The sequence below is a fragment of the Trichechus manatus genome, unplaced genomic scaffold (genome assembly GCF_000243295.1).
Source record: "Trichechus manatus latirostris isolate Lorelei unplaced genomic scaffold, TriManLat1.0 scaffold00021, whole genome shotgun sequence".
Lineage (NCBI taxonomy): Eukaryota > Metazoa > Chordata > Mammalia > Sirenia > Trichechidae > Trichechus > Trichechus manatus.
This window is the reverse complement of record NW_004443957.1, coordinates 13,594,043-13,616,540: the sequence shown is the minus strand read 5'-3', so window position 1 is coordinate 13,616,540 and position 22,498 is coordinate 13,594,043. Positions and strand designations below refer to the sequence as shown.

The 22,498-nt window shown below is 42.5% G+C and overlaps 1 protein-coding gene across 3 annotated transcripts in view; it reads left to right on the top strand.

Moving 5' to 3' along the window:
• ASTN1 (astrotactin 1) overlaps positions 1–22,498 on the top strand; it is a 381,789-nt gene that overhangs the window by 152,256 nt on the left and 207,035 nt on the right. For all 3 annotated transcript variants that reach the window (XM_004372849.2, XM_004372848.2, XM_004372850.2), the window contains exons 3-5: positions 15,599–15,992; positions 17,421–17,567; positions 18,601–18,708. In XM_004372849.2, the coding sequence (XP_004372906.1) occupies positions 15,599–15,992; positions 17,421–17,567; positions 18,601–18,708 (649 nt within the window). The remainder of the gene's footprint in view (positions 1–15,598; positions 15,993–17,420; positions 17,568–18,600; positions 18,709–22,498) is intronic.

The window sequence follows — 22,498 nt, the reverse complement described above, 5'->3', positions numbered from 1 at the left end:
ATTAGGTCCAAAGAAAAATTGGATTGTAGTAATGTTTTAAGAGGGACAAATAAGAGCCACAGCATTTTGTGCATGGCCCAAGAGAAAACCCTTTTGACTGTCAGGCTTTCCTCTTTTCCCCCTCTTTGATGCCATACAAAGCTTGGTGGCAAGGAATGTGGGGCTTGAAGGGGATCTTGGCATACTATTCTGTAATCATGTCTGTACATCAGCATCTCCTCTAGTCCTTAATTCCCTTGCCTGTTCCCTTTGCTATTATTCTTCAGCTCTGTTATGCATCTTACTTGGATGCCAAGATCAAGTCACAGCTGGAGTGTTACAAGGGATATGACCAACTATGCCTATTGTCCTTCTTGGGGCTTTGATTAGAATTTTGGGACTTGTGATTGATTAGAATTTTGGGACTTGTGATTAGAATCTTGAACATTGTGGGTCAAATAAGTTGCCAGTTAGAGGAGCTTTATGATCAGAGCACAACATGTAAGAGTTTTGTCAACCTCTGTACTTGAACAGTATTGAGTGACTTGCACTGGGAGTGTTCACTGTTATCTTTTGGGTCCTGATGCAAAATGTGACCTGCAGTGTTTTTGCCAACGATCTTTTGGGTGACCTGACTGTAATGCAGTTCCAAGTTTCCTTGAAAGGGGGCAGTGGTAGAAATTTCATGCTCCATGTGGGAGACCAGGCTTTGATTACTGGCCAATGCACCTCAAGCACAGCCACCACCCGTTTGCCAATGGAGGCTTGCATTATGATGCTGAACAGGTCTCAGTGGAGCATCCAGACTAACACTAGGAAGAAAGATCTACTTATCTGCTTCTGAAAGTCAGCCAGTGAAAACCCTATGGATCACAATAGTCTGATCCTGTTGTACATGGGGTTGCCATGAGTCGGTTTGTGGCCCTTGAGGTCTTCATCAAACTAACCATCAGCTGAGTAGAGTCCTGCTTGCCAGTACAGGGAGTGGCCCTGGAGAGTTCGCTGTGAAAGAGAACAGGGGCAGGGTCCCTGAATATTTTATTAGATCCTGGCACACCAGACCTTATGGCAGTCATGATGATAAAGTTGTACATACGTACTGTGGGGCAGGAATATGATGAAGGTCTGCATGCCATGTGAAGGGCCTTCCACCTCCACCCTGACTAACCGCACCTCAGAACAGTGTGGCTTTTAAGGATCCCTCTCTGTTTTTAGCTAGGGAGAAAACAGACTTTTTAAGTCTTCACTGGTTTACGTAGTGATACTGATGAATATGTACCAAATTCAGAGCAATCTTAACATCTTAACTCCCCACCCCTTCTTTTCCCCACTAACTATACTGTGGACTGTTTTCATCTCAAGTCATTGGAGTCCTCACTTGTGCCTTGCATAAGGTCTCCCCTCAATGACTGGTTTCTAATGTTGTTGATTTTTACTTGCTCAGCCCACAGGAAGCTGTCAGCTGTCTGAGACCATCTCTCTTCCCCTCAAACTGGGCTGCCTGAATTTTGAGAAGATGGGAGGAAGAAGGGTTTAACAACTCCATTATGTTCAGAGAGAAAGAGGGTTAAAGTCTAATGGTCGTTATCATACACTGTGCTAGCTGCCTCTTCTGTTACTCGTTCAATAATTCCCTTAATGTTTGGTCCTAACGGAGCAGATTATTGTTATTATTTTATTTCATCAAGATCACCTACTGCGTAAAAACACATAAGAAAGGAAGAAGGGAACGTGATCAAGAATAGGCGTTGAGCATTATCTAGCTGGAGATATTTATTTATTGGCTTCACGCTTGGCTTGTGAAGTTTTGAAGGGCTGGTACACACAGCACACAGAGGGAGCCTGTCTCATGCAGCTCTGCCCATGAGTTGCTGAGACAGCGACCTGGAGTGCTTCTGCTTCTGTGTGGACTCTTTTATCTCCCAGCCTGCCCGTCATGCATAAGACACGTTTGTGCACATGCGTGCGCGCGCGCACACACACACACACAGCACATGGGCTATATGTGGGGTCATCTTTTAACACATGGCACCAACTGGGGTCCCATCTGTAGTGTCTGACTAGGCAGCATCATCTCTCAGAAAATTGCTAGGCCTACCTCCAGAGGGACAGGAAGACCTCAGCTCTGCTCTGGTGGCCTGATTCCTTACTCCTCTCCCACTCTGCAGTGATCTAGGCTTATCTTTGGAATTAGGGGATCCATTGGGGTAGACTTGGACCTGGAAAACTCAAGCCATGACAAGCTGCTTTCCTGCCACCTGCTTCCCCCAGCTCCACTCAGCCTTAGCTTTCTCATTAAGGCAAATGACAGGTAACCAAAGCTACTAATGATCTAAGCTCTAAGCTCAGGAATGTTCCTCATGGACAAATGCACTCCCTTGTTTTTGCTTTGGGCCCAGCAAAGTCAAAGGTCTGAGGCAAGAAAAATCCTGAGACCCAAAAAAGCAGCTCTATAAAAAGAATTTGAAAGAGGACAACTTGAAATAGCCCAGGCTGACTCCAGCACATTAGCCTCCACCTACTTTCCCTGTAGGCTTCGGGCTCTCATTAAATGAAACTCCTGAAGTCTCATAAAGAAATTGAAGACAAACTTCCCAGATTAAAGAAGAAAGGCAGCAATCAAATCTAACAGTATTAAAACTTTCAGACCTAAGAAAAAGGAAAAAAAAAAAAAAAAAGCTATAAAGTTGAGTTTCCTCCTTAGAAGAATTTCATGCTCATAGCCTCTTTAGGTTAGAAGGGTCCTCAAATATCACCCTGCCTAACCTGGAAAGTTCTTAGAGTTGATCTCTTTCTATGGAAGGTTGCCTGATTCCTACCTTTACGCAACCCGTTGCATTTTAATGAGAGAGGATCTTGGGAGACATCCTGTTCCTTCCCAAAGCTTTGGACAGTTGGTGGGGAAGGGATTCTGGAGCACCTCTAGACAGCAGGCAGCAGTAGCATCAGGCTCCAGTGAGAGGCTAACCAGGCAGGGTGGGTCTGTCCCCTGCCAGTGGCATGTGCAATTCACGTCAGAAGCCCCAGAGGACACATCAAGGCCTCTTAATTAATGTGGTGGCCCGTGGCAACTGGAAAGCATTTCCACATGATTAAAGACTTCAGAAAACCCCCAAGGGGAAGTAATGTCCCTAATAATTTATAAATTGAACTCGCTACTTAATCGGCTTAAAGTGTTTCACCTGTCTTCCATTTGTGAAGGAGATGGGCAGGAGATAATGGATTTATTTTCACCAGCCAGCACAGAAAAGACAGTCTGCCAGAGGAACAAACCAAGGAGCTTTCTCTTCTAGTTTGGGGACTCCTTCTGGCAGTTAAGGGGTTCCCAAGAAAGAGTGTGCTACCACAACTTAGATGGTTCATCTGATTTCAAAGACCTGCTTGTACCATTAGAAGAGGGGTGGGTATGTGTATCAGGAGCTCCATTGTCTAAATGTAGTGTTGACAGGCTATATCTGCAGGATCATTTCATCATGTCCTTGGTCTTTGGTTTTTGAATTTACTGGGCAGGAAGAACTCGGAGACATTTTGTCTACTATTAGTTTACCAGTTTAGGGCCATTTCCAATTTGACAAGGATTAATCATGAAATTTTCAGGTTGGAAGAGGTCAATGTGTTTTTTCCAGTCACCTCATTTTATAGATGAAGGCCTGGGATAGGTTCCAAGAAATTATACAGCTTACACAAAGTCACACAGCTGGTTAGCCCTGTTATTTTATTGGTGGCCTTCATGTTATTAGTAATTTCAGTTTAATTTTCCAGTGGGATCACAGAATCACAGGATTGGAAGGGACCTTGAGAAGTCATTAATCTAGCACATCTGTTCCCCTACCCCTGGGCTGAAACATTTTGGTTCTAGATCAGAACATGACCAGAGTTGGGCTTGCACAATTTCTCTCCTGTGGAAGTCAGAGACAGATGTGAGTGACTGTCGTCATGTGAAAGAGAGTCTTTGCCCTGACCTATGGGCATTGTTATTGGAGAAGAACAGAAGATGTTGGCTACCAAGCTTGTCTGTTTGACTCTTATTTTTCAACCACCATTTAATTCCGTTAGGAATTTAATTTGAATTCAGTATGTCTGGCGGCCTTGAGGGATAATTAATTATGTCTCAGATTCACTCTTTTGGTTACTCCTAGGGTGACACTCAGCTTTGAAATGTGAGCTGATTGATTGGCTGCAGTCTTCTAACAGATGGTAGCTAGAAATATAATCTCAGTTTTTCCATTTTTCTGCCAAGAGTTCACAAAACCCTGGTGACTCCCTAAACTTCGGTGACATTTGATAGATCCAGTTTCTTTATTCTGGGATTTCCTGGTGATGGGACACTGATTTGGGATTAGGGAAGGATTTTACCTGTCCAGGGGGTGTTACCCTGAGTATCACCTAGGGTGATATATTCACCTATCGTCAGTTTCTTTTGTTATATGAAGAGGAATCGTGACTAGCTATTTCTAGTATCTGTGATCGTTCTTTTTTTGTCCTTTTTCTGCTGCATTTGCCTTCTAAAACCAAATTTTGCTGATTATCTCCTTTAACTATAATATAAACTCCTTGAGATCAGAAACCTTATTTGTGTTATTCACTGCAGTATCCCCATAACAGAGACCACTAGAAAAATGCATTGCTAAAATAAAGTGCTGCTGTTAGCTGCCAGCCCCCAGCTTATGGCAACCTCATGCACAGTGGAATCAGAGTGTTATGATTCATAGGGTTTTCACTGGGTGATTTTTTTGGAAGTAGGTTGCCAGGCCTTTCTCCCTAGCCTGTCTTAGTCTGGAAGTTCTACTGAAATGTGTTCAGCATCACAGCAACATGCAAGCCTCCACTGACAGACAGGTGGTGGTGACACTTGAAGTGCCTTGGCTGGCAATTGAACCTGGGTCTCCTGCATGGAAGGTGAGAATTCTACCATTGAACCACCACTGCCCCTAAAATAAAGTACGTGTCTGTAAATACTTGTTGAATGAATGAATGAATGAGTGAATGAGTCACATAAGAAACTTCCTTATACAGTAAGTTTTACTTTTCAGGAGTGTAGAATATGTCAATATTGAAATATATTCAAGGTTGATAAATTCTTTCCTTCCTCTCTTCCTTCCTTCCTTCTTCAATTATTAAACAGCTATTTTATGCCAGGCACTATGCCCAACCCTAGATCTATAAGAGGTATGTTAGACATGGCCCCTCGTCTCATAAAGTTTATAGTCTAGTAGGTGAAATAGATAAACAAATTTAAGATAAAAGTACTTGTGGCTATTGCCTAGGGGGCACTGAGCTTCAGTAAAGAGTGATGGATAAATTTGGAAACAGAGAGTGGTGATGGTTGCATAACATGATGAACGTAATTAATGTCACTAAATTATACACATAAAAAATACTGACTTGGCAAATGTTTATATATATATGTATATATACATATACTGTATTTTTACGCAAGTAACATGTACTTTCTGCGTTTGTTTGCTAGCGTGCCTTCTCCCCATGAGGTATTTTCGTAAGTGCCCTATGCTAATTTTTTTTTACAGCAACGTGTGAAAGAGGATTGGCATGATGGCTCTTATGAAGGTGCCTCATGGCGAGAGGGCATGGCCAGCAAACAAACGCAGAAGGCACGCATTATTTGCATAAAAACACTGTGTATATGTATGTGCGTGTGTGTGTTTGTATACATACACATATACGTATACATATATATACACACACCTCTACATATATACGTAACAATCAGTTTTTAAGAAAAGTACGTGTGGTTAGAGTTATGTGGAAAGTGCTATGGAAACCGCAGAATGGGCAGTGTTGTAAGACTAGGGCAGAGTGGGCTGGAGGTGTGTCACTGAACTGACTTCTGAAGGATGAGTAGGAGTTAGCTAAGGGAGGGAAGTGTGACCCAGGTCCCAGCATAAATATACAGATCAGATAATGAGACAACTTTGTAGTTAGGCCTGGAGGACTAGTATGAAATAAAAGGGAAATCTGCCTAGAGTTGCCCATCCCTGAGCAATTACCGTCAAAGTTATATAAAACATTGTTGTATAAAAATTCCCAAATCTACAAATTATCTGACAAGCCTCATACTACTCTCTTAGGTAAGTGCTGAAAATGTCAATTTTGTAATGAAATAAAAGCTGATATCATTTGTTTGATCTCTATTAAAGCTGGTACAAATGATTTATTGATTTTTAAAAGAAAAATATATATTAAATGCCACTTTTTTTGCAAGCAACTTGTTAACAAATGTGGAGTTTTCATATACCCCACACACACTTCTATTTACAAAATGTTAACAGTTTTGAGAAAAAGCAATAGAATAATCAATCAGAAAACTCATTATAAGATGAATAAAGAGCAAAACAATTTTCTATCGTGCAGTCAGTGTTATTTTTTTAATGTTCAAAGTTTGCAACTTGTTACTTGTCACCTGGGTCCAGATATACCTTAACGTCTTTTTATTGTATTATTATCATTAATGCCTTAAAAACTGAAGCTAACACAAACAAATGAAGAATACACTGTGAACACAGCTAGGGTAATACACATACTCAAAAGCAAGGCATGTGCATGTGAGGAACTCCCTTGTGCTCTGTGTAAGGTCTTTAGTGATGACGCTGTTGCCTTGCACTCACGCACAGAGTGGAATTGAATGCGGGAAGTCGGTTTCTCCCAACAACTGTCTTTTATCAGATAAAAAGAGGTGTGCAACTTGTGTTTCTTTTTTTGTCTTAACCAGTGATAGCCCTTGGCCGAGGCCTTCTGTCCATTCCATCTGCCACTTCTTAACTTTACTAGATTATTTGAAAGAAATATCCTAGGGCATCTGTGACTTCCATTGAAATTACTTAAAATCTGCTGTAGAAAGGTTAAAAATAATGAAAATATCAAAGGACCAAGGTTTGTCACAGGAATCAGAACTAATCAAACATGAGCACTGAATTTTCAAGGTAGAGGGAAAGTTGTCAAGGTGACTAGACCCTTGCTTTTTCCTAGTATATCAAAAACCCATTGCCATAGAGTCAATTCCGACTCATAGCAACCCTATAGGACAGAGTAGAACTGCCCCATAGAGTTTCCAAGGAGTGCCTGGTAGATTTGAACTGTCACCCCTTTGGTTAGCAGCCGTAGCACTTAACCACTATGCCACCAGGATTTCCTTTTCCTAGTATAGTAGAGCAAAACCAAACTCGTTGCCATAGGGCCAATTCTGACTCAAGGCAACCCCATGTGTGTCTGAGTAGAACTGCCCTATGCAGTTTTCATGGCTGTCACCTTTCAGAAGCAGATCTCCAAGCCTTTCTTCCAAGGTGCCTCTGGGTGGGTTTGAACTATCAAACTTTTGCTTAGTAGCCCAGTGTTTAACTGTTTGTGCCACCCAGGGACTTTATATTTCTCCTACCTGCTACCAGCTCACTGGATTAGGCATATAAATATTTTGGAGCAATTTGTGTGTAATGATTTTACAAATTATTACATAATGTTATTATTAAATAATATTACATATTAATGTTACATAATATTATGCATATTATTTACATAATAATCCACAAATAGCTAAGTCTTGGCAAAGTGTTGTGACACCTGCCACCAATTTGGATTATAGAAGCATAGAAAACTTACTACAACCTTAGTACCTCAGAATCTTTTCTCCTATGCCTTGCTGTGTTTTGGAGCCCTGGTGGCACAGTGGTTAAGAGCTTGGCTGTTAGCCAAAAGGTCGGCAGTTTGAATCCACCAGCCGCTCCTTGGAAACCTATGGGGCAGTTCTACTCTGTCTTATAGGTTGCTATGAGTCAGAATTGACTCGATGGCAGCAGGTTTGGTTTTTTTGGTTGGTGCTGTGTTTTACCTAATGCCTGGAGTTCATTACTGGTAACTGATTATTAGAAAGCTGAGGTCAGACAAAAATCTGTGTTCTAGCCTCCTATAAGTTGTTACATTAAAAAATAGAGTAAAATATTCCTGATTGTGTTTCTAGGTTCCCTGGGTGGCACAAATGGTTAAGCATGTAACTACTAGCTGAAAGGTTGGTTGTTCGAACCCACCTAGAGGTGACTTAGAAGACAGACCCTGAAAATCGGCTTCCAGAAGGTCCCAGCCTTGAAAACCCTATGGAGCAGTTCTACTCTGCACACATGAGGTCGCCATGAGTCAGAAATGACTTGATGGCAACTAACAACAACAACCACAGATTGTGTCTTTAGGCTTCACACATAGCTATGGTAAAGGGGCTTTTAGATGAAGCTAACAAAATGGCACCATGAAAAGAGCAGTGAAGAGGACATCACTCTAGTGCCAGTTGGACACTCTCTAGTTCTTGGGTTTCTCTGGGCCTCGTTTTCTTTTCTTCATTAGAAAAGGAGAGGGCTGAACCTAGAGATTTTCAGTGGGTCTATAAGTTGAAACAGAACACTATCCTAGTGCTTTTCTTTGTAGAAATTTAGCTAAATTGAGGGCCAGGTGGTGTCTCCCAGGTATGTAGTAATGTGTGATGCATATAGTCTTATTTGAACAGGGAGAACTTGAAATGTAAGTGTTGTCTTTCCACAACCAACTAATGTCAGAGTTGGATATTTAGTGGGTGCTTAGTAAAGATCCTTTGTTTATGACAGTGCCTCTTTTGACCCACTCTTATCTAGATGTACCCTGTGAATAGTTTCTTTTTTCTTTGAGAAGGGAGGATAGACCTGGGTGCAATCATCCACACTCTTACTCTGCCTTATGATTTGTGAGATTAATGCCTAAATGTATATGTTCCCAGTGAGAAAAAGTTCATTCAGGGTGTCTGTAACCTAGTGGTTAAGAATGGAGGCTTTGAAAGAGGAATAATTGGGCTCCTATTCCAATTATACTGCTCATTCGTTGTGTGACGTTGGACAAGCTATTTAACCTCTGTGCCTCAACTTTTATAAGTGTAAAATGGGGAAATAATTGTACCTACCTCTTAGAGTTAAAAAATGTAGAGCATTTAGAACAGTCGGACACATATTAAAAGCTCCATAAGGGACAGCTGCGGTTGTTTCATTACTGCCTCATATGGGGAATGAACCCATGGCCTGGATCTTATCATAACTATAGCGGTCACCACTGAAAGGAGAATTACAGAGGAAGAATGGAAGGGCCTCCTAAAAACCTCCACATGAGCAGGAAAGATGGTGTTTAAACCATTCCTCGGAGATTGATGTTTATGCTACTTTTACAGCTCTTCAGGGAATAAAATTACCTCTCGCTTTCACTAGCCTAATTCAGTGTCTGACAACTTCTCTCAGTCAGGAAGTTATTCCTTCTGTGTGGCTTAATTACCTATTGTTGCAGCTTCAGTTTGGGGTGAAGACAGGGACAGTGGGTCTGAAGTTTCAGCTGAAAAACTACTGGGTTAGACACAAAGAGTGGTGTTCAAAAACTAGTCCAGGGCTCAGTTATGGCACCGTTGAGGTGCTGTGTTTTCTACACAGTGCTCTGGGTGCTCCAGGGGCTCTGTATGTGTGTCTTGGAGGCTGCCAGCATGGAAGGGAGACAAGTGGCATTAGCAAGGGCCTAGAATACTTGCCTTTGGACTCCCATCCCAACTGTAACCTGAGCTACTTCATTTTTACCCTACCCCTGTGTTGGCATGAGTCTTAGTTGTCCAGTGCTGCTATAACAGAAATACCACAAGTGTACGGCTTTAACAAACAGAAGTTCATTCTCTCACTGTCTAGGAGTCTAGAAGTCCAACTTCAGGGTGCCAGCTCCAGGGGAAGGCTTTCTCTTTCTGTTGGTTCTGGGAGAAGGTCCTTGTCATCTATCTTCCCTTGGTCTGGGAGCTTCTCAGCACAGGGACCCCAGGTCCAAAGGATGCTCTGCTCCCAGCACTTCTTTCTTGGTGGTATGAGGTCGCTTCCTCTCTGCTCGATTCTCTCTTTTATATCTCAAAGTAGATTGACTCCTTGAGAACAGAAACTAGACAAGGATGCCCTTTATCACCACTCTTATTCAACATTGGGCTGGAGGTCCTAGCCAGAGCAGTTAGGCTAGAAGAAGAAAGAAAGGGCATCCAGATTGGTAGGGAAGAAGTAAAAGTACCTCTATTTGCAGATGATATGATCTTATACACAGAAAACCCCAAAGAATCCACAAGAAAACTACTGAAACTAATAGAAGATTTCAACAAATATCAGGATACAAGATAAACATACAAAAATCAGTTGGTTTCTCTAAACCAACAAAGAGAACTTTGAAGAGAAAATCACCAACAAATCAATACCATTTACAACAGCCCCCAAGAAGATAAAATACTTAGGAATAAATCTAACCAGAGATGTAAAAGATCTATACAATGAAATCTACAAGGCACTACTGCAAAAAACCAAAAGAGATCTACGTAAGTGGAAAAACATATCTTGCTCATGGATAGGAAGACTCAACATTGTGAAAATGTCAGTTTTAACCGAAGTGATCTACAGATACAATGCAATCCGAATCCAAATTCCAACGACATTTTTTAATGAGATGGAGAAACAAATCACCAACTTCATATGGAAAGGGAAGAGGCCCTGAATAAGTAAAGCATTACTTAAGAAGAAGAACAAAGTGGGAGGCAGCATACTACCTGATTTTAGAACTTATTATACCGCCATGGTAGTCAAAACAGCCTGGTACTGGTACAAGAACAGATACATAGACCAATGGAACAGAATTGAGAATCCAGACATAAATTCATCCACCTATGAGCAGCCGATATTTGACAAAGGCCCAAAGCCCGTTAATTGGGGAAAAGACAGTCTCTTTAACAAATGGTGCTGGCATAACTGGATATCTAGCTGCAAAAAACTGAAACAAGACCCATATCTCACAGCATGCAGAAAAACTAACTCAAAATGGATCAAAGACTTAAATATAAAATCGAAAACGGTAAAGATCATGGAAGAAAAAATAGGGACAATGCTAGGAGTCCTAATACGTGGCATAAACAGAATACGAACCATAAGTAACAATGCACAAGCACCAGAAGAAAGACTAGATAACTGGGAGCTCCTAAAAATCAATCGCTTATGCTCATGAAAAGATTCACCAAAAGAGTGAAAAGACAGCCTACAGACTGAGAAAAAATTTTTGGCTATGACAAATCCAATCAGCGCCTAATCTCTAAAATCTACAAGATACTGCAAAACCTCAGCAACAAAAAACAAATAACTCAGTTAAAAAATGGGAAAAGGATATGAACGGGCACTTCACCAAAGAAGACATTCAGGCTACTAACAGACACATGAAAAAATGCTCACAATCATTAGCTGTTAGAGAAATGCAAATCAAAACTACAGTGAGATACCATCTCTCCCCAACAAGGCTAGCATTAATCCAAAAAACAGAAAATAATAAATGTTGGAGAGGTTGTGGAGAGAATGGAACACTTATACACTGTTGGTGGGAGTGTAAAATGGTACAACCATTTTGGAAATCAATTTGGCGCTTCCTTAAAAAGCTAGAAATAGAAGTACCATATGATGCAGCTCCTTGGAATATATCCTAGAGAAATAAGATCCGTCACACAAATAGATATATGCACACCCATGTTCATTGCAGCACTGTTTACGATAGCAAAAAGATAGAAACAATCTAGGTGCCCATCAATGGACAAATGGATAAACAAATTATGGTATATTCACACAATGGAATACTACACAATGATAAAGAACAATGATGAATCTGTGAAACACCTTGTAACGTGGAGGAATCTGGAAGGCATTATGCTGAGTGAATTTAATCAGTCACAAAAGGGCAAAAAATATTGTATAAGACCACTATTATAAGAGCTCAAGAAAAGGTTTAAACACAGAAGAAAACATTCTTTGATGGTTATGAGGGTTGGGAGGGAGGGAGAGGGTTATTCACTAACTAGATAGTAGACAAGAATTATCCTAGGTGAAGGGAAGGACAGCACACACTACAGGGGAAGTCAGCACAACTGGACTATACCAAAGCTAAGAAGTGTCTTGAATACAATCAGACATTTCGAGGGACAGAGTAGCAGGGGTGGAGGTCTGGGGACCATGCTTTCAGGGGACATCTAGGTCAATTAACATAACAAAGTTTATTAAGAAAATGTTCTGCATCCTACGTTGGTGAGTGGTGTCTGGGGTCTTAAAAGCTAGTGAGCAGCCATCTAAGATGCATCAATTGGTCCCAACCCACCTAGAGTAAAGGAGAATGAAGAATGCCAAAGTCACAAGGAAAGCATTAGCCCAAGAGACAGACAGGGCCACATAGACTGAAAACTGCAACAGCCTGAGACCAGAAGAACTAGATGGTGCCCAGCTACCACCAGTGACTGCCCTGACGGGGAACACAACAGAGAGTCTCTGTTGGAGCAGGAGAAAAGTGGGGTGCAGAACTCAAATTCTAGTTAAAAGACCAGACTTAATGGTCTGACCGAGACTGGAGGAACCCCAGAGAGCATGGCCCCTGGACTCTGTCAACACATCAATAAAACCATTCCCGAGCCCAACTCTTCATTCAAAGATTAGACTGGATTATGGGACATAAAATGGTACTCATAAAGAGTATACTTCTTAGCTCAAGTAGATACGTGAGACTAAATGGGTAGCTCTTGTCGGAGGTGAGATGAGAAGGCAGAGAGGGTTAGGAGCTGGTTGAATAGACACGGGAAATCAGGGGTGGAAAGGAGGAATGTGCTTTAACAGTATAGGGAGAACAATTAGGGTCACATAACAGTGTAGGTATAAATTTTTGTATGAGAGATTAACTTGAATTGTAAATTTTCACTTTAAGTACAACAATAAAATAAAAAATTTTTAAAAAATAAAGTAGAAGCACATTTAAAAAAAAATAAGATTGACTCAACATACAACCTAATCCTGTAGATTGAGTCCTGCCTCATTAACATCATAGATGTTAGGATTTACAACACATAGGAAAATCACATCAGATGACAAAATGGTGGACAGTCACACAATACTGGGAATCATAGCCCAGCCAAATTGACACACATTTTTGCAGGACACAATTCAATCCATAACAACATGCAAGATTTAACCAGGAGAAAGAGTTCCATTGATAAAAGAAAAATTTGAAAACCAAGAGGCCAGTGTATGTCCCTGACAAGCCATGTAGCATGACTTGTCACTTGTCAGCTGACTGTTGCTTCATTTCTCTATTCCTCTGTGATGCCTGTTTGAAAGAGGCAACATTTTGCGCGCGCGCGCGCGCGCGCGCATGTGTGTGTGTACTCCTTTGCTCACGGCCACGGTAGGGGAGGGAAGATAAATGGGAAGATTTATGATAAGAACTTTATACACCCACAGCGTAATTATTGTGAGACTGGAAAAAGCCCCCTTGAACGAGTTGGAGGGAATAGTCTTGACCCCGCCTGGTGTGGATGGCCCACTGGGGATGAACAGGGGGTTTTCATCTCTAGCCTGTATGATAGAGTGGCAGTGATTGAAGCCCAAGGTTGAGGACAAAACCATTTGGCACACCTCAGCCTAATGAAATAGGTTTGGAGGGATATTGACCAAAGTAAAGGGAGTGAATACAGATTGTGCTCGTGAAGATTTATGCTCACCAAGTGCTGTGCAGCAGCGGGTTTGCAAGGCCTTCCCCCAGACTCTGCTGAATGGATGTTAGGGCAAAGTGGTCAGTCTCACCGAGGCGCCATGTCCTTGTCCCTGATAGACAACCGAGTGGACTGCTGATTATTAAGTAATGGCCTTAGAGGTGATGGCCTTTGAGAACCAGAAGGTTTAGAAGGAAACTCCTCCACCTGCCTGACTCAAGACATGGGTCTCAATGCCTTCCCCTGAGCTTTAGCAAGAACATGTAACATCAACCAGGACTGTGTGATTGGGAGAAACCCAAAAAGTCATGTTCGGATGGTGAGACTCCTTTCTGCACTTGGTTGTAAATTTCTGATGGATGTGAACTTCTCTTTGGATTTATCAATGGTTTCCCCTGATTTAAACTTGGACCGAGGACACCCTCTGCTATGCTATGCACTGTGACACTTGAGATAGTTACCGAATGTAATCCTTACAGCCCTCATTAGGTAGTATCAACTCCATTTTACGTATGAGGAATCTGAGTTTGGAATGTACGCGACTCGCAGATAATTAAGGGAGTAGAGTTAGAATCCACACGATTGTTTTTTAAGGTGTGAAAACCAAAACCAAACCTGCTGCCATCAAGTCAATTCTGACTCATGGCAACCCTATAGGACAGAGTAGAACTGCCCCAAAGGGTTTCTAATGCTGTAATCTTTAGGGAAGCAGACTGCCATATCTTTCTCCCGTGGAGTGGCTGGTGGATTTGAACTGCCAACCTTTTGGCTAGCAGCTGAATGCTTAACCACTTAAGGTGTGAAACAGAAATCAGATGTCATCTCCCTACTAAAAAAATGGCCTGAAACCAGCTTTACATTGTGATAGATTTGCCTTAAAAAAGAAAGGGTTACAAGGGAGAATGAAGAGAACAGGATACAACGAAAAGATTAGTCCAAAGGACTAATTGTCCACAGCTACCAAGACCTCCACCAGACTGAGTCCAGTACAGCTAGATGGTGCCCAGCTACCACCGCTGACTGCTCTGACCGGGATCACAACAGAGGGTTCTGGACAGAGCTGGAGAAGGATGTAGAGCATAATTCTAACTCACAAAAAAAAAAAAAAAGACCAGATTTACTGGCCTAAAGGAGACTGGAGAAACCTCAAGAGTATGGCCCCCAGACACCCTTTTAGCTCAGTGGTGAAGTTACCTTCGAGGTTCACTGTTCAGCCTGGGAGTGGACAGCCCCATAAAACCAAATGGGACTAATGAGGTACAGTCGTCCAGTGACAAGGGCCAGAGGGCAGAAGGGGACAAGGAAGCTGGTGATAGGGAACCCAAGGTTGAATAAGGATATTGTTGATCTGTTGTGAGATTGTTAACCATTGTCATAGGGCAACATGTGTAGTAACTGTTAAATGAGAAACTATTTTGTCCTGTAAGCCTTCATCTTAAGTGAGAATAACAGCACAATTAGAAGAGCGTAGTCAATGTCACTTAAATGTGTATGTAAAAAATCTTTGAAATGGTGTATCTTTGGCTATGTGTATTTTCACCAAAAAAAAAAAAAGTTGAGAATTTAGAGGGTTAAAATGTTGTGGGGTTGTTAACCAATGTCATAAAACAGCATGTGTGCTACTGTTACATGAGAAACTATTTGTTCTGTAAGCCTTCACCTGAAGTACAATAAAATATTTAAAAAAAAAAAAAAAGAAAGGGTTGGGGTTGTGCTCCTATTTCTAACTCTAGCCCCTGTTTCTGGAGCTGAAATCACACACACACACACAAACACACACACACTCACACTTAGAATCACAGTGACTTCTTTCTTCTTCACATTGTTTTCTAAATAAGAGCAACCTTGGATCACTTGAAATGATGCAGTGGACATCTGCATTCCATTTTTCTCTCACCTTAAACACAAATCACAGCAGACTGTCCGTTTGCTGCGAATGATGCTTGCTCAATGCACCTGAATGAATTAATTAATGAATGAGTGATGCTTAGAGGTAGCTGAAGGGGCTATGACTCTTTGTGGGAAGAGCCCATGATCCTTCCACATCCACCTGTTGTCCTCTCTTCCCAGGGTGGCATGATTGCTCTGCTGCTGTCCATCTTGTGTCTGGTGATGATCCTGTACACGCGGCGTCGCTGGTGCAAGCGCCGCCGTGTCCCCCAGCCCCAGAAGAGTGCCAGTGCCGAGGCAGCCAACGAAATCCACTACATCCCTTCTGTGCTGATCGGCGGGCATGGTCGGGAGAGTCTTCGCAACGCCCGCGTGCAGGGCCACAACTCCAGCGGCACCCTGAGCATCCGGGAGACGCCCATCCTGGATGGCTATGAGTACGACATCACAGACCTGCGGCACCACCTGCAGAGGGAGTGCATGAACGGAGGGGAGGACTTTGCCAGCCAGGTCACTCGCACCCTCGACTCCCTGCAGGGCTGCAATGAGAAGGCGGGGATGGACCTCACACCAGGTGCGAAGGGAAAAGGACACGGGGTTGCTTGGTCCTTCGCTTCGGGGAGCTAGTAAGTGGGTAGGGAGAAGCCGCTGTCTTATTGAGTGGCTGGTTGTCATATATAATGGGACATGCCAGTGCCGTTCCCCAGGTGGGCAAGAAGAATAAGCTGTTTCCTGAGATGAAGGGATCTGTTTCTAATCTAGAAACTCAGAAGAATAAGTGTAAGTTGGATACCTCTCCAATTCTCCCCTGTACTGGAAGGAGAGATCCGTTTATATCCAACAGAGGATGGGTGAGAGCCTTTTTAGTGTGTGAGGAGCAAAGCCCAGCAAGTAAGGAAATAGCAAAGATCAGCATGTGTGGATAGAACGTTTGCTTAGGTGATTTGAGTCTTCACTGAAGTGGAGGGAGTGGTGGTACCTGCTCTTTTCTATGATTCCTGAGGCTTTTGGTCTGGGGCCTTTTATCTTTGTGACCTTCGTAAGAGATGTGCTTCTCTAAAGAAAATGATGGGATACAATCAAGGTGTCAGACCTCAGATACTTTGTGCATCTGTGGAGACACTGGATGGAAGGGACTTGTACCTAAAGCAGCTGTGGTAAGATCAGGTTCAAAAAAAAGGCAGAGAGGGAAGGACTACTTTTCTTTTATAATAGCTCACCTGTTTCTCTCTCCAACCTCTATGAATAAGCAACTCCTTGTAGATTAAATCCTAAGACAGTAGCCTTTCAAGGAATTGCCCTATCTTTGAGAAAGAGGTTTTGATATCGAATTGTTGCTTAAGATATATGGACCTTCAGGGGGGCTTGGAAAGAGTGGAATTACATAGAGGTTTCCATTCTGTTTCGTATCTAGAAGAGATTCTATGTGAATAGCCCATTTCCTAGGAAGATTTGAAGTCTGAGAACTCCTTGAGAAGGGGACATGTCTTTAGTTTCTCTTATATTCTCCACAACACCTGGCATGGTGCTAAATCTACCAGTTAGCTATATGGTATTCAGGGACTACAAACTCAAATGTCTTCAAAGACCAAGCAGATAACATAAATATGTGAAATATCTTACGTCAGACAATAGGGAATGGTGCAGAGCGTGATGAAAGAGAGTGCATGTTATACCTCAATACACACAAATTCAAATTCTTTTAAAACTCTATGCCAATCAAAAGAAAAAATATCAGTAATGTGTATATAGTCAAAGGGTGACAAGTGTTGCCCCATCAGTACAGAATTAGTTAAATTGGATTTTCAATTGTAATCACCCTTATTTCACTCCTTCTCCCATAGCTTTGTAGTCCCCCTAGAAACCAAGGAGGAATATTTGGTTTCTGCTAGTCTCTCCCTTCATATTTCCTTATTTCAATTCTGTGAAACCCCATCCACTCAGTTTATGCAGACATCCTTGATCTGACTTTCTTTTGGCCTTTTTGCCTGGAATTATACAGGAAGTGACAATGCCAAGCTGTCGTTGATGAACAAGTACAAGGATAACATCATTGCCACCAGCCCCGTGGATTCCAACCACCAGCAGGCCACCCTGCTCTCTCACACCTCCAGCAGCCAGAGAAAGCGGATCAACAACAAAGCAAGAGGTACCCATGTCTGATGTTAGAGCTCACAGGTAGATTTCTAATATCAGTGGAGGCGGGGCCATTAATATCCACTACCCACATTCTCATGTGTTGCTAGAGCGGTGTGCCCTGGTACAGTCATTCTGGAGGCAGTTTGGTGCTACTTACAAAAAAATTTAAATATGCAAAACCTTTGACCAAGTAATTTCACCAACAGGAATTTATCCTAAGGAAATTAGCGGACAAGCACGCAAAGATGTGTGTAAAACGCTGTTGATCACAGTATTGTTTAAAAGAGTGAAAAATTGGAAATAGCTTAAGTGTTCCTTAATAGGGAATTGGTTAACTACCTGGCACATCTGTCTGCTGTCCAGTGGCTTACCATGCAGCCCTTGAAAATGGTAATGTAGATCAATATGTGTTAATATGGAAAGTTGCCCACCGTATATTAAATGAAGGAAAAGAAGTTATGAAATAGAAGGTATAGCATAATACCTTTTTAAAAGAGGATTTAAAAACCTTCATCAGTTTCTGTATCAGAAAAAGATGGGGAGTATGTGGTTAGTAGTGTTTCTTTGAATGGTGGATATTGAGGAAATCAGGGTTGTTCCCTTTACACATATTTGTGTATTCTTTTTTTTTTTTTTTTGCATTAAATATATATTAATTCTAGAACCAGAAAAAAAAAAACCACAAAAGTAAAATATCCTATGCTCCTTAAGACATGATTTTGGTCTCATATCAACCAGAGTCATAACCTGTAATGAGGAAAATGTTCCTTTCTTCCTTTTCAGAAATGGCCTGTGCGGGTGGGAGAGTGGGCTGGGAGTGGGGGTGCAAGGCAGAGTAGGACTCTATGATTGCTGTCAGATGAAGGTCTGCTTCACTGACAAATCTGTGTATTAGGAAACCCCAGTCCCCGTGGCTACTCCTCCCAGATTGTCAGTCAACTCGCTCTCGTTGTATGGATTTTTCTGTTGAACTGGTCCAGTGATTTGATACCAGGAAGACAAAACTGAAGGTGCTGTCTTTGCTGTGATCCTTTTCATTACAGCTGGATCCGCCTTCCTGAACCCTGAAGGGGATTCAGGCACCGAGGCAGAAAACGACCCTCAGCTGACCTTTTACACCGATCCCTCACGGAGCCGGAGACGCAGTAGAGGTAGGTAGAAGGGGGCAGAGGGTGGTGAAAGGAGCCTGAAGGGAGGGGACAGAGGGAGCTAGAGGTGTTGGGACAAGTTGAGTGCTCTGTGTACAAGCCAGTTTCTGCAGGATGAATCCTTGGACCACAATCGATGTTTTTTTCTAAGGAAGAACGAATCGCCTAGAGTGGAAAATTTCAGAGAATCATCTCTCCCAGATAATGGCACTCTCAAACAAGTTTCCAAGTTGTTTGAAAGGCTATTTCTTGGTCAGAAGACTCTCAATTCCTTCTGGAAGCCTCAGGAGTCATACTGTGGTGTTTAGGCAAAGGAAATAAAGTTGATAAAGTGTGGTACAAATAAATAAAGTTGATAAAAGGATAAATAAATAAAGTTGATAAAGGGATGTACCCCTTGCTTACACAGCCACATCAGCCTTGGTATTGAGCTAGGCAGGAATTGGAGGCAGGGATAGTTGAGGAATTATGTAAGGCCTAAAAAGTGTGTGTATAATAGCCTTTGACCTTTAATCCCCTTCAGAGTATAGCACCCCAGTTCCCTTTATTCTCTTGGCAGGGCCCTGGGTAGCTAATGAGTTCTCCTCAACATTGATAGAGTTGCCCTTCCGTGCAGCCACCTCCTTGACCTCCACCCTGATGTTTACGGCTTCAGGTGCGTCTGTTGTAGCTGTGGTGACCACTGCCTATGACTGTGCTGGAGTTGTCATCATCACTGAGGGAGGATCTGGGTTCAAGCACCAATCGGCTTTACCATTTACTTGCTGTGTGATATTGGATACAGACAGCAACTTCTCTGAGTCTCAGTTTCCTCACGTATTAAATACCTCACACATAGAGCTGCAGGGATTGAATGAGATAAAATGTGCTTTCTTGGTAACTGGTAAAGCACTATGAAATCTCTATTGTTATTGTTTGAACTCTCCATAGGGCAGCCTGGCTCTCTTGGGGTTCTACAGTGACCCATCTTAGAGAATTCTGGCCAGGGATCCCTTGATATACAGTGGAGGATGTTTGTGTGGCATCACCATATGTTACACTCAATAGCATTTCTCCAAACCAATCATCAACCAATGCCCCCCCAAAGACACAGTCTTTTGGGCACTCTCCCACCTCCAGTTGAGTTCCCTTCTTTCTGAAGGCATTCTTCCCAAGATAGAAAGAAGTCTTTTTCTTCCTCAATCCCAGTTTTCGTAGGCCCTGATGCTGTCAGTCTAAATGTTCTTCCCACCATTTTCCTCCAGAGATGGATGGGGCTCTGGGCAGCCTAATTTTTCATATCCCAGCCTCCCTGAGGTGAGAGATTAGGTTCTCCCCCTCTTCTTTGATGCTCATGACATATTTATATACAGTAGATACTGACCCAAGGCCCATCTTCAGAGACTAGTGTGGTCCTGATTTATAGGGTGTGTCCCGCTTTTACAAAATCTTCTTTAAGAAAACCCACAGTGATGAATTAGAATGAGTTTATTTACAGCAGGTGGGGAATCATAAAACTCTTCTTTTTAATCGTCAAGCTCTCTTAGTGCCTCAAGTGTTTGTTGCTATTAACTAGACCAGAAGCTTCTTAGGGATGGGGCCTGTCTAATTTATCTCTATTTTTCCAATGTAGCTAGTGAAGGACATTGCCTATAATAGATGCTTGTTGAACTGAACTGGATATATCAGTCAGACCTGCAGAAACATTTAATAACCCACCTGTGATGGGTCAGGCTTCGTGATAGGTGGTAGAAATATGGCACAGTGGTAAGGGTTAATTTAATAATATGAATAAAGTAAAATGATGAGTGCTCAGAAGAGAGGGCAGTTCATTCTACCCGGCAGCAGTCGGAGGCACAAAAGGAGATAATAAATAGAATTGGATTATATACAATGCATAGAATTTCTTGAAAGAGAAGAGTCTGGGATAAGGGCATTCCAGGTTGAGGAAGACAGCATAAAAAAGCCTTAAAGGCACAAAAGAACATTGCATATTGAAGGAAGTGAAAGTAGTACAACATGGCACCTATAGTTTGGGATATATGTATATATATATTTAGAGAGAGATTGATTGAGAGAGCAAAAGAGAGAGAGAGAGGAGCGTGTGCACACAGGAGTGATGGAGATAAGGCTGGAGAAGAGGGCTTGCTATCAAAGGACCATGCATATGCCATGTTATTGAATGTGCTTTTGGTTCTGTGGGTCATAGGAACAACTGGAGGTTTTGAAGCCAGGTAGGAGATGCTGGATTATGAGTTGATGATGCAGAAGGGCCAGAGAGACAGGAAGATCAATAGCAGGTCATTACAATTATAGGAGAGTGGCGAGTGCCTATAAACAGTGACGAAGCTGTGTGATAAAGACTATAAAGGCGCAGCTCACTGAGGGCTAGAGAACACCAAGGAATGAGTGACAGTCTGTTCTTGAAGATTTCAGGGAAGTGTTTACAGGGAGATGTTGTTTGAGTTGAGACTTGAAGAGTAGGTGTATACCAGGCTGACAAGGTGACAAAATGGCATTCTGTGGAGGAGGAGATAATATGTGTAAAGTCACAGAGATATAAATGATGATAGTCTAGTCAAGGAACTGTAAGTAGTTTCTGAGAGTGAAGTTTAAGGTACAGGTTTGTGGGTTTCTTAGGAAATCAGGCTGAAAGATCAGCAGAAGCCAGCAAGTACACAGCCTTGATTTCACGGGCCTTGGACTTGATGCTTCACTTGGAGTCACTGAAGCCTCTAAAGAGCATTGTCCTAGTCTGCTCTGCTTTGTGAAGGATCACTCTGGGGGCAGTGAGAAGGATAAGTGAGAACAGGGAGAGGCTGAGGCAGGGAGATGAGGTGGTGGCTACTGCCATAGCCAGATGTTAGACGAGAGGAGTAGGTAGGAATGGAGAGAATGGAGAGAGGAGACATTTTGGAGGCAAATGCAAAAGATTTAATGACACTGTTGGTAGGGAGGGTGTGGCTTGCGAATGAGAGGAATGAATTAGACGTGATGGAGGTTTTGACTTGGGGAGCTGAGTGGATGGCAGTGCCCTTTACTGCAGTGGAAGTGGAGGGCAAATTTGCAGGGAAGATGGCGAGTCCAGTGTTGGCTGTGTTGGTTGCATTTGAGTGCCCGAGGGACATTCTGGTGCTGAGTCTGCTGCTGAGGCCCGGGCTGGGCTGGAGATGCAGATTGCTGAGTGTGAGGAGATAGACTCCATGATGAAAGGAAACTAACAGGAAGAGAGTATCTCCAGGTAGAAATGGGCCGGAGGGCCCAGAGGTGGACTGCTGCCCTTGAGTCTTTCCCTCCCAACACGCCCATCTCAGGGAACCTGGTGCTTGAAGAGGACTAATATAGCCATGGACCAAACCCATCCTTTGTGTACCTGAGAACAGGAGTTCCAAAGGCTCCACTGGAGACTGAATAGTGCATTGTTCCTCACGGGCTGAAGCCTTAGCTAGACCTACATTTTGATTCTGGTCCCATAGCTGCTTGATCCTGGATACACCCTATAGCCTCTCTAACCCCCTGTTCCTCTCTGGGAGCTGCCTCACCAGACTGTGGTGAACATGGAATGATATGATCCGTGTAAAGCCCTGAGCAATACTGTCTGAAACCTAGTTACCTTACCGTGTCTTAAATGTTAACTCTCACTAGGAGGCTAATCTCTGAGACTTATTTCCCTTCTCTATAAAGTGGGTAATTCCTGTACATGGGCAAAGGTTTGTTGTAAGGTAGCAAATATTAAAATTAAAATAATGTATGTAAAACACTTATCACAGTGTCTGCCACTTGTTTAGTGCTTCCTAATAGATGCCTTTTATTA